At 62.1% G+C, this 12,056-nt stretch overlaps 1 protein-coding gene across 1 annotated transcript; it reads left to right on the top strand.

The window, feature by feature from the left end:
- Window positions 1-801: 801 nt before the first annotated feature.
- QSOX1 (quiescin sulfhydryl oxidase 1) lies at window positions 802-11,369 on the top strand. The gene is made up of 12 exons (XM_069022914.1): window positions 802-1,091; window positions 3,273-3,373; window positions 4,645-4,693; window positions 4,873-4,975; window positions 5,767-5,857; window positions 6,088-6,233; window positions 6,668-6,805; window positions 6,945-7,074; window positions 8,901-9,023; window positions 9,133-9,277; window positions 9,517-9,696; window positions 10,083-11,369. Exons 1-12 carry the CDS (start codon window positions 827-829, stop codon window positions 10,811-10,813), a joined length of 2,202 nt encoding a protein of 733 aa, XP_068879015.1. The 5' UTR covers window positions 802-826; the 3' UTR covers window positions 10,814-11,369.
- Window positions 11,370-12,056: the final 687 nt, after the last annotated feature.

Raw genomic sequence — 12,056 nt, 5'->3', positions numbered from 1 at the left:
TCAGCCTGTGCCAGGGCCTCACCACCCTCACAGGGAAGATATTTTTTTTTCTAATATCTAATCTAAGTCTCAGTTTGAAGACATTCCATTGAAGGGGCCACTGGGGATGGAAGGCTGCTTCTTTTAGATGTAGAGCTGGATTTTGTGTGTGTCACTGGATATCCTTGCTGGGCATCCCTGGCAGGGTTGGGGAGAGGGCAGGGATGTCTCCAGGGTCCCCATTCCACAGGATGTCCAGGTGGTGCACAGTGACGCTGGCTGATGTCAGGGCATCTGACCAGGGCGCTGCCCTCAGGGTGCCCATGATGGTGGCAACATGCGTTTTGGGGCTGAATCAGCTGCCTTCACCATTGCAGAATCACAGGTTCATTTAGGTTGGAAAAGACCGCTGCGATCGTCAAGTCCGGCCTGTGACCCAACAACCCCTTGTCAACCAGGCCACGGCACTCAGTGCCACATCCACACTTGCCTTAAACACGTCCAGGGACGGTGACTCCACCGCCTCCCTGGGCAGTCCCCACTTTATCAGAACTGTATCATTTTATGCCATTTGTCCCCTCACGGAAGGGCAACATTGCAGCAAAGGGCGGGGAGGGGAGTACTGGGCCCCCTCCCCGTGATAGGGGGGCGCCGAGAGGGGCCGGAGGCTCTCGGGGGCTGTCCCCGGGGGGCTGTGGGGGGCTGTGGGGGGCTGTGGGGTGTTTGTGCCCCTCCCGGGGCGGGGGTTTCCCCGCGCTGTCCCCGCCCCGGCCCCGCCCCGGGGGCGGTGCTGCGGCGGCTCCGGGCGCTAAAGGCGGCGGCGGCGGCGCGGGCGGCCTGGCGGGCGATGTGGCGGCGGCTCCGCGCCGGGGGCCGCGGGGGCCCGGCGGCTCTCCCGCCGCTCCTGCTGCTCCTCCTGCTGCTCCGGGTGCCCGCGGCGCGGCCCGGCCGCCTCTACTCGGCCGCTGACCCCCTGGAGCTGCTGGGGCCGGGGGCGGAGGGGCGGCTGCTGGGCTCCACCAGCGCCTGGGCCGTCGAGTTCTTCGCCTCCTGGTGCGGGCACTGCATCCACTTCGCGCCCACATGGCGGGCCCTGGCCCACGACATCCGCGGTGAGTCCCCGGCCCCGCTGTCCCCGCTTCTCCCCATCCCCGCCTGCCCGCCCCATCGGCGGCCCCATCCCTCCCTGTGCCCTTGACCTTGTTAGCCCCCACCCCTTATCCGTGTCTCTGTCCTCTTCCATCAGCACCCCGTTTAATCCCCGTGTCTCTGCCCGTACACCCTTAAATGCCCCCTGCATCTCTGTCTGTTCACCCGTCAGCACCCCTAAATTCTCTTCCCTGTGCCCCTGCGCAGGGGAAGCCCCGCTTCCCCTCCAGGAGCATCCTGGCATCCCTCCTGCGTCCTTGCCCCGTCGTCCTTCTCCTCTCTGTCCGCACTCTTGAATCCTCCCTGCATCCTCGTCCCCGTCAGCATCCCTGCATCCTCTCTGTGCCCTTCCCACCACCATCCCTCTGTCCCCTCTGCCCTACCCTCCGTCAGCTCCCCCAAACCCCCCGGCGGCCCAGCTCCAGCCTCCTGGATCGTCAGGCTGCTGAGAAGGCCCAGCTCCCTGCCGGTGTCCAGGTTTCCCCCCCCTCCCCCCGATATCCAGGCCTGGCTTAGCAGCATCCCTGGACCCGTTTTGGTAGGGAGAAGCTCAGGTGGAGCCTGCCTCAGGCATGGGGGGTCCCGCTACTCCCCAGACCTCCCCGCAGCCCCGCTCCTCCCGGTGCCTGGCAGGGATGGGGACGGCAGGTTGCTGGGCGCTGATCCCAGCTGGTTTGTTCTCGGCTTTGACCTTGATGCCTGGCCTGGCTGGTGCCAGCCGTGCCTGGGGACCCGCACACCCCGCTGCTGGGCCCCTCGTCCTCGTGCCGGGACTCATCCTGCCTCCCCCGGCATCCCGGGGTGCTTCTCCCTGTTATTGCACTAATTGATACAGCGCGGCGGTGCCGGGTGAGTCAGGGGGCCGGGCGGGCGGGCATCCCGTCCGTCCCTCCGAGGGGATGCCGTCCCTCCCTGGGGATGCCGTCAGAGCTCCCCGACGGGCAGGATGTGAGGAATGGGGTGCGTGTGCCCGGGCCCCGCGGGGGAATGCCGGCTCTCCTGGCCCCTCTCCAAAGAGGGCTCCCCGCTCCGGAGGCCGGAGCGCCGATGGTGTGCCCGTGGAGGCAGGGCGGGGAAGCCGCCCCCGTGCTGCGCAGCATCCTCGCTGCCATTCCCACGGCTGGATTCTCGTAGGAGTGGGCTGGACAGGGAGGATGCCAGGGTGAGCCGCGGGCACCACGTGCCGATGAGTCCAGGAACGTGCCTCCTCCCTGCAGCAGGGCTTGTCACCAGCCCTTGTGTGCCACGAGTGCCAGGGCGGTGGGAAGCAGCTCACCTGTCCCGTCTCCTGAGACACGGGGTGGTGTGTCCCTGCCTCCAGCATGCTCACACCTGGGGCAGCACAGGCTCCATCTGCGTGCCAGCGCTGTGTCCCTCCCTGTCCCACTCTAAGGACAGGCTGGGCATTCTCCAGCTTGTGTCCTTTACGCTAAAAAGAAGCCATTTCAGAGCTTTGTTCTCCATTTTCCTGCTGGTTTTCAGAGCCTGCTGTTTAAAATGCCTCCATGCCCTCTTTTGTTCATCTGTTTTATCCCAGGGACCCGCTGCTCTTCACTAGGGAGATGGTGGGGAGTCACAAATGGGGAGTGGGTGCTCACAACCTGGGCAGGCTCTGCTGCAGTGCCCTGGGCTGGCTGCTGGTTTTGGGTTGTTCCCTCTTAGTTATCAGCTGTGTCCTTGGTCTGGGGTGAGACAAGCCAGAGCCCGTGTTCCTTGCTCTCCCCGAGCTGCGGTTAACCATCCCTCCTCTTCTCCTGGTGTCCTCTTCCCGGGAGCTGGGGCAGAGGCTGGACAGGCAGAACCAGCCAGGCAGGCGGCATCGGGCAGAGCTGCCTGTGCTCTGGCGCTGGCAGGGCAGGGCGTGCAAAGCCGGCTCCCGCCTCGCACGGCTTTCCCTGTGCTCCTGCCGCCCGGAAAGTAGGGCACCACACACCAGGATGGACCACAGCCCCGGGTGTTCAGGCTTGGAAACCATCGGTCACTGCCCTGCGAGGGGCAAGCAGCAGTTTGGGACAGGAGGGTCTCTGCCACTGGCACAGCAGGAGATCCCTCCTGTCTCCGCTGCAGGCAGCTGTGGGGAGGAGGGCGGTTTTTGGGGCTGTGGGGGTGCTGAGCTGTGCTGACCTCACCCTCTGTCCCCGCAGAGTGGAGGCCTGCAGTGATCCTGGCGGCCATTGACTGTGCCGACGAGGACAACCAGCAAGTGTGCTCTGATTTCGGGATAACCGGCTTCCCCACCATGAAGGTGAGACTGCGTGTGCCAGCTGCTTGCTGGGTTTCACTGTGCTTTGCTTTTTGGCCTGTCCCTCTCTTGCTCAATTGGACTGACAGGGCTATTGCACCAAAATACTCCCCTTGGGGCTTTGCAGGCCGGAGCTGTTTCACCCAAAACAGTGCTGTGTCCTGGCTGCACCCAGTGCAACTGCTGGGTGATGGAGCAACCAGGAGGAGGGGAAACCAAAATGCTGCTTTGTGGCGAAACACGGAGGCTGGATCTCTGCTAGGATGAGGGAGAATCTGAATCCTGGGTTGGGAAAGGCTGTTTGAGGGCAGAAGGAGGTTGCAGGCACAGGTTTTGGAGGAGGGCACAGGGATGCTGCGGGAGGTTGCATCTCCTGGGAGCCTCCTGCGGTGGCTGGCAAGGAGCCATCCCTCCTGCTGGGCCTGTGCCCAGCCCTTTAGCTGTGTCAACACACCTCTCTGCAGAACCTCCCGCTGCAAACAGAGCCTTGCTCCAGCACGAGCAGTGAAGCAAAAGCGCTCCAGGTGCTACAGGCAGCAGTTAAAACCAGGATTGCCTTGAGATGGAATGGGTAGGGATAAGGGTTTTACCAGACATGCCCTCAGTCCCAGTTTACAGGCCCAGCTCCAGGTGGGGTCAGATTTGGGGTTTTCCAGGCAGGTTGGCTTGGCCCCAGCCCTACCCTGGGGTCTCATCAAGCACTGCCCTGAGACACCGATGGAAACATCTCCCGGGGCCGGGAGGTGTGCTGATGTGGCCGTGCCAAGAAGTCACTTGCTTCACATCCTGTCCCTGCCAAGCACCTTTTGCAAACAGCCCCAGCTCCCAGCCCAGCCTGCAAAGCAAACACCTGGCTTGTGCAACCTGGTGTAGCTGCTCTGGCTCTACCCTGGCTACTGGAGCCACTTCGGGAGGCCGGGAGTGGGAAAACCCCCTATTTTCTGCTTTGTCAGAGCTCTGGGGCAGGGAGATTGGTTTGCAGGACTGGGAAGGTTCCAGCTGCCTCCCTGGAGACACCTGCTCCACTGCCTGCCAGTGCTCAGCCCTTGGCCGGACGTGGCTCCCAGCCCGTGCCTGCATCCCTCCCCTCTGGGGGTGCCCCGAAAGATGGGGCCACAGCTGGGAGCTTCCTCTGTCAGCTGGCATGCTGCAGTGTTGTGGGGAAACTGCGGCAGAGCTGATCTACAGGGAGCCTCAGCCTGCTGGGTTGCACTGCCTCATGTCCCGCTCCAAACACTCACTCCAGTTTCCCCTTGTGTGTTTTTCCCTTTCAGTTCTTCAGAGCTTTTAGCAAGAAGCCAGAGGATGGGATAAGGATTACCAGTGAGTATTCAGAGCCATGGGGTTTTTTACCCTGGGTGTGAACGGCCCTGCTGCCCACACCTCCCACACACTCGAATATCTGGGAGTTCTGGGGTGGCAGCTCCAGGCAGCTTCCCTTGGCTCAGCCTCTGGGATCGGCTTCCCCAGGACCGACCCCTTGGTGTCGTGTCCCCCTGCAGATCCCAGTGCCACCGTTGAGGATCTGCGGCATGCCATCATCACCAACCTCGAGCAGAGCCAAGACGCCTGGCCAACTGCCTGTCCTCCGCTGGAGCCAGCAAGGTAGGGGCGGCAGGAGGCCAGGATGGCCTCTGTCCCATGGGGAGCAGGTATCTGGGGAAATCCTGAACCCAAAATGAGCAAGCAGCAGCTGCTGCATCACACATGTTCCAGGGAGACACAGATGACCTGGCCAGGGCAGAGCCATTTCCATGGCCCGGATGAGATGGGGCCATATTGTTGCATCTCCTAATGAACCTGCTCATCAGCTTCACTTAGAGCAAGCAATTCCTGGGCCCCAAATTCTTTGGGACATGGCAGTGTCATGCCATGCTGAGTGAGGCTGCGTTAGAAGCTTTCTCCTGTCCTGAAAAAGGGTTTTTTTGATAGTGTACAATTTTGTTGGTATCTGAGTTGTCCTTACTGGATGCAAACAGTTGCTGCATTGTCCTGAGAAGGAGCCTTTGGATTTCCCAAAGCAATGGTCGAGCCAGGCACATGCCTCAGGTATTCTCGTGCCTCTTTGTCTTAGCCAAAAAAACCCCAGCCCTGGTTCAAGTTCATTGCTGTTTTTTCCCCTGGGCGAGCGTGCAGCTTCCTCCTGCCCTGCCCTGCCTGTGCTTTGTTTTCTACCTCCTTGGCCAAGCCCCGTGGGTTTTCTCAAAGCCTGCGAACCAGAGCAGAAAGGGAGGCTGGAAGCTGCAGCAGGAGGCATTGCCTGCTCGGTGGGGCTGAGCCTGCCCCAGCAGTCCCTGCCAGATCCCAGCGGGCGAGGGTCGAGCTCCCTGTGCGTGGGAGGGCGGAGCATCCTGCTGATGCCGAGGCACCTGCTGCCGTCCTGCTCTCTCTTGCAGCGCGGAGGAGGTCCGTACCTTCTTCCAGAGGAACAAGGACCAGTACTTGGCACTCATCTTCGAGAAGAGCAACTCCTTTGTGGGCAGAGAGGTGGGTACAGCTACATTTATCCCCCATTTCTCTTGGAGCCTGTGTCCCTTGGTGCCTGATAATTCCCAGGTGCCTTTGGCAGGGCAGCTCTCTCCAGGCAGCCTCCCTGCCCGGCTTGCACACAGCTTAGCCAGTGCCAAATGTTGCACAGGGCACTGAACAGCTCTGCTGCATCCCTGGTGGGGCTGGGGAATCCCTCTGCCCCCCAAATCTGACCCCAGGGCTTGCAGGTGGCCCTGGACATGCTGCAGTACGAGAACATTGCGGTGAGGAGGGTGCTGAGCACCGAGGAGGAGCTCGTGGAGAAGTTCGGCGTCACCACCTTCCCCTCGGGATACCTGCTGCTCCGCAACGGCTCCTTCTCCCGCCTGCCCGTGTGAGTGTGGGACACGGCAGGGTGGCTCCGGCCATGCTGGTGGGGTGCCAGCCTTGTGCCATCTCTCTGTGCTCCTCTGTAATTGTGGGAAGGCGCATCAGGAAGGAGACATGGCTGGGTAGGGGAAGGCTGGTGGGCACTGAACTGCACTGCCAGCCCTGGCTGGAGCTGGCAGAAGGGAAAATCCTTGTGACTGAGCCATCCCATTGCCACACCTGCCTGGGGGTGGCATGACATGGCTACCTGGGGCTCAGTCCTGTTCCAGGGTGCATGTAAGGATACCCACTGCCGGGGCAGGTGGAGAGTATGGACCCCCATGCCCTCCCTGCCCAGGCCCGAATTACCCACTCGGCTGAGCCTTCTTCTCTTTTGCTTCCTTCCTTGGGGTCGGGTTTGGGGGGGAAGAGGGACTCAGGGCTTCTCCTTCCCGGCAGGCACATAGAGGCACGCTCCTTCTACACCTACTACCTGCGCACGCTGGCGGGCATCACCCGCGGCTCCTACAAGCTGAACAGCACGGCCAGCACCGCCAACGACACCGACCACGTGTCCCAGCCGCTGCGAGCCGACCGGTCAGAGCCCTCACCCTGCTGGGGACACCGGGGCTGGGGGTGCCATGGGGGGTGAAGGGCTGGGACATTCCTTCCCTGGGAAAACCCCTGGTGGGGATGAAGGCGCTGATGGAGCCTCGTGTTGCGCTGCCCTCCCCAGCTCCAAGCTGTACATGGCCGACCTGGAGTCCGCGCTGCACTACTCACTGCGGGTGGAGGCTGCCCGTGCCTCCGCGCTGGCCGGAGCCCAGCTGGCCGCCTTCAAGTGCTACGTGGCCACGCTGGTGAAGGTGAGGAGCTCTGCGTGTCGGGAGAGGAGCTGCCTGTGCCTCCTTGTCTGTTTATGCAATGCAAACACAGTGCGGGCCACCGTGTCCCAGTGCTCGTGGGTAGTGAAGCGTGGCAGTCCCAGGTGTGGGCCCTGTGCCCCGGTGCTCAGTGTACGCCACGGCTGCTGTCAGGCTGTCCCCATCCCTGCAGATCTCCACACTCAGCCCAAAGTCCCAGTGGGAGCTATGAGGTGGTGCTGGAGTGCTTCAAACAAGATGCGTGCTGCCAGCTTTGGTGGCAGTGGGATCGGCACTTGCGGGAGGTGCTGAGGCAGGAGGTCTTTTCAGAAGAGGGGCTGTCACCTGCTGGGGTGTCAGAGATGGCCACAGGGGTTTGTTGCTCTGATCTGGATGCTCGGCTCAGGGAGCCAATCTCTGCGGGCTCCTTTGATAATAGTCCAGGAAAGGAACTCCCACTCTGAGTCAGGCTCCAGACAAGCCTAATTAAGGTCTCCTTTTTCATTCTATGTTGGGCCTGGCAGAGCTGAAGTGAGTGAGAGCCTCGAGCCAGCACAAGCAGGGCAGTTTAATTTCCTGCTGCGATGGAGTCCTGCTGCCTCTGGCTGTTTCCTCCACCGGGCCTGCAGGAGCCCTGTCTCCATCCCAATCCCTGTCACAGCCCAGGCTGCTTGGCAGACTGGGGCTGTGCCCTCCTTCTTTGCTCCTTCCTTTGTCAGCCAGGATCTCACACTCAGTTTGGACCTCACTGATGTGCAAGACACCCCTTGCTCCCACCCCCATCTGCTCTGTCCCAAGAAACAGCTCCAAACACGTGCCTCATGTGGCTCCTCTGCTTGCCCCCAACCATTGCCCTCACTCTTTCTCCCTTGAATGTGAACTACAGAGACAGGGAAATAAACCCCCATGGCAGCAGCTCCCTGCCCGTGGGTACAGGTGTGCTGGGGTGGGGAGCAGCACTGGTTTTATTTGATCCACTTTCAATTCTCCCCGCAAACCTTCCCCTCGATGAGCTGGAGCAGTGGGTGGTGGGTGCCGTTGCTTTCCCGAGGATGCTGAGCCCGCGCTGCCATTGCCCTCCTCATCCACAGGACGGAGCAGCGTCCCCAGGATTGCCAGCCCAGGGCTCAGCCTGGGGGAGCTCAGCCAGCAGGTCCCAGCCTTAACTCTTGCATTCCCAAGAGGTATTAAAGGAAAGGAGAGGGGGGAAACGTGGAAATAAGTGGTTCCTGGGGGCAGGGGATCACACAGCAAAGCCTCCTGTCCATGGAGTCGGGGACACTGTGTTTGCAGCGGAACTGTCAGGTCACAGATCATTCCCCTGCAACTTTGGCTCTTCTCATGTGATTCCCCATGGGCCTGGGAGGAAGAACCGCTCAGACTTAGCAAACTCCTCCTTCCTTTCTCTTCTCCATCACTTCTGTGTGCTGGTGTGTCCTCCTGCCCACAGGTCGATCCCTCTGTCCGTCTGTCTGGTGGTGGCACGGGCTGCCAGGCTGCTCGTCTCCCAGGAGTGGTTTTTAAAGTGCAGCTGCTAATCGGCTTTGCCAGACTTATGGACAGAGTGGCTTTTTGCCTCCCTCAGTTGGGGCTGGGGTTTGGAGCCTGAACATGCACACAGGGGACTTGCCACCCGGGGGGGGGACAAGCTGCAGCTCCCAGCCCCTGGGAGATAGGCACCAAAACCTCGCCAGGACCTCGCTGCCCTCCAGCACAGAGGATGCTGGTGCTGCCCAGTGCCTGTCCTGGTGAGCCAGGGGTGCCTGTGGGCTGCCCTGCTGCTCCCAGGATGGAGTCTGTTTTTTCTCAGCCCTCTTCCCCCTCTGCAGTACTTCCCGGGGCGCCCCTGTGTGCAGACCTACCTGCAGACCCTGGATGCCTGGCTGAGGAACTGGACAGAGCCCGAGCTGCCTCGCACCATTTTGAAGGAGGCCATGAAGAATAACAGAGACGTAAGATGCCCACGGGCACCCCCAGCCCCTGCTCTCCTTACCCCTGCCCCTTGCCCCCCAGCTGGCATTGCCTGCCAGCCCCATCACGCCATGTCCATCTGTCCACCAGGCCTCCCACCCCTCCGTGCTCCCCACCAACGTGACCTGGGTGGGCTGCCAGGGCAGTGAACGCCACTTCCGTGGCTACCCCTGTGGGCTCTGGACCATCTTCCACCTGCTGACTGTCCAGGCTGCCCAGAACGGTCCTGACAAAGGTATTGGTGTCCCTGGGGGCATCAGGGGCTCAGGGAGGGAGTGCCCAGGTGGGCTCTGGCATGGATAGGGATGCTGCATGTAGACAAAGGTTTGTTTCTCCCCTTCTTCATCTCATCCTGGGGCAGTTTCCATGGGGGACAAGAGACAGAGAGTTGGGGTGTGGGGTTGCTACCTCAGCTGTGGGACTGTGGCAGTGGCACTGGGGTCCAGCCTCACCCCCGTGCTCTGCCTCCCGCAGAGTTGCCCCTGGAGGTGCTGAGCACCATGCGCTGCTACGTCCGGCACTTCTTCGGCTGCCAGGAGTGCGCCGAGCACTTCGAGGCCATGGCGGCCGACTCCATGGACAAGGTGGCCAGCAGGGAGGAGGCCGTCCTCTGGCTCTGGTCCCACCACAACAAGGTCAACGCTCGCCTGGCGGGTAAGGGGGGCTGCCACCAGGGCAGTCGGAGTGGCTTCCTGAGGGAAAAGGGGAGGTGAGGTGGAGGAACGTCCCTCCTCCTGGAGGGATCTGGGAAATGGCTGCAGGGTGCAGCAGCGGGGACATTCCTGCTGTCATTGTCCCCCATCCCAGGGGACAGCAGCTGGTCACGCAGCGTCAGACTGCCCTGGAGATGCAGTTGGATCTTACATGCTCCTTACAGGGAGCTTCCCAAAGCTGCCGTTTGCCCGCGGAGGACCCTTCCTCCCGAGGTGGCTCCTCCAAACGGCCCCATCCCCAGCTGCTGGATTCTCCGGGGTGTTCATACCGGGGGAGGGACTATCACACGTCCCCTCTAACCCCCTTGCTGGCTCCGGTCCCTGCAGGAGGTGACACCGAGGACCCCATGTTCCCCAAGCTGCAGTGGCCTCCGCCGGACCTGTGTCCCCAGTGCCACAAGGAGGAGCGGGGGGTCCATGCCTGGGAGCAGCCGGCCGTGGTCACGTTCCTCAAGGCACACTTCTCCCCGGCCAACATCTACATGGACTATGCCGAGGCCGACCCCATCCCCGCGGCCAGGGAGGGGACCGGCGCCAGGCTGGGCACGGAGGGCCCGCGAGAGGAGAGGGGGAGAGCAGACGAGGAGGAAAAGGAGACGGAGGCAGAGGCGAGAGTCCCGGCGCGCCCGGGCTCCCCCGAGCCGCGGCGCCCCAGCATCGTGCGGCTGAACCCCAAGCTGCGGGAGGGGGGCGAGGACATCGTGGACCTGGATTCCTTCAGCGAGCAGCACTTCAAGAGCCAGGCGCTGCGAGCGGCCGCGGGCCGGCGCCGGCGCATCAGCAAGCGGGACACCATCGCCCTGGCCCGCGGTGCCGCGGCGGGCAGGGAGCGGCGGCGCGCCCCCGGCGTCCTGCTCCGGGAGGAGGAGGAGGATGCTGGGGAGGGCCTGCGGAGGAGCCCCTGGCTGCGGGTGCTCGGCTTGGGCTTCTCCCGCCTGGACATCAGCCTCTGCGTGGCCCTCTACCTGCTCTCCTCCATGTGCCTCCTGGGCATGTACACCTTCTTCCGCCTGCGCACCCGCGCCCGGAAAGGCCGCCCCGGCTTCCCCATGGCCTGACAGGGGTCGGGGGCCCGGGGCTTTTCCCCGGGTGGGCGGGCTGCTGAGTCAGGACACCCCTGGGACAGCGTTTTGTCCCACAGCGGGGAGGGGTCTGGCACATCCCCTTCGGGAGCTGCCCTGCTCAAGGCAGTTGCCTCGCCCAGGGTAGGGGGTAGAGGGCTCTTTTTGGGGGGAAGGAGGTGTCAGAGCATCCCACTCTCAGGTCATAGTGCCATGTTTTTGGGCGTGTGGGAGCTGGGACGCGAACGGTGGTTTGTGCATTGGCACCCAGCTGGCCTCAAGCTCCCTGGCACTGGGCTGGTTTCAAACTGGGAAGGCCAGTCCTGTGCTGGAGAGCAGCCCATTGGGGTCCAACCACTAGCGGGGCCAGGAGGGTGAAGGTTTAGCCCCAAAAAGCGGACACTGATGGGTGGGGGCAGCAGTCATGGGTCCAGATGCGTTTTGTATCCCCCTCTTTGAGATGTGGCCCGGGGCCTCCCCACCTTTCCTCGCCCCCTCCCCACGCCGTTGTTCGTTCTCTGCTTGTCTTAGTGGAATAAATTATTTTTGCCGACGCCTGCCCTGCTGTGTCGGCTGGTCCCTGCCACGTGGGCATGCTGGACTACCACCCCCCATTCCTGCTGTCCCTGCTCCCACCTCCCCCCAATCCCGGGAAGAGCACTTGGTTTAAAAATCCTTTCAATATTTTTAATTATTATGGTATGTTTTCTCCTGCCTTTTCCTTCGGGATGATGCACCTCTGGCCAGCTGCCCCCCCATACAGCTGCTACATCCCCAGGGCTGGGATGGCTCATGCTTTCTCCTCAAGCAGGGGAGGGAGAGGAGGCATGTGGGGGCCAGGAAGCTGATGGAAAAAAGTTGGCACGAGCTGTGGAGCTGCAGTTCGGTGCTGACCGTGCCTGTGGTCCGGAGCAGGGAGACACACGGCAGCATCCCTGGGGACCAGGACTTCCGTGGGTGTGGGCCCCCTGTGCCTGTCCCCGATTCTCTCTGCCCTTTTATCCTTGTTAGGAATCATTAAGGAAAATGGTTGTTTTCCAGAACCGGGGCCGGGGCCATCTGCTCTCCCAGTGCTGCCTAAATCCCCCTGTAACAAATTCATTGGGATTATGCTGCCCTCCCCTAATCCTGGCCCATCCCCCCGCGTGGGGGATTTAAAAGGATTAGAGCCCGGCCGATAATAAACTTTATTAAGGGGGGAGGGGGGGTGTCAATCCGATTTGGAGCCTTTTTCTTGATA

The sequence above is a fragment of the Aphelocoma coerulescens genome, chromosome 8 (assembly GCF_041296385.1).
Source record: "Aphelocoma coerulescens isolate FSJ_1873_10779 chromosome 8, UR_Acoe_1.0, whole genome shotgun sequence".
Taxonomy (NCBI): domain Eukaryota; kingdom Metazoa; phylum Chordata; class Aves; order Passeriformes; family Corvidae; genus Aphelocoma; species Aphelocoma coerulescens.
Note: the sequence above shows the minus strand (reverse complement) of the source record. Positions and strands in the feature narration are given on the sequence as shown.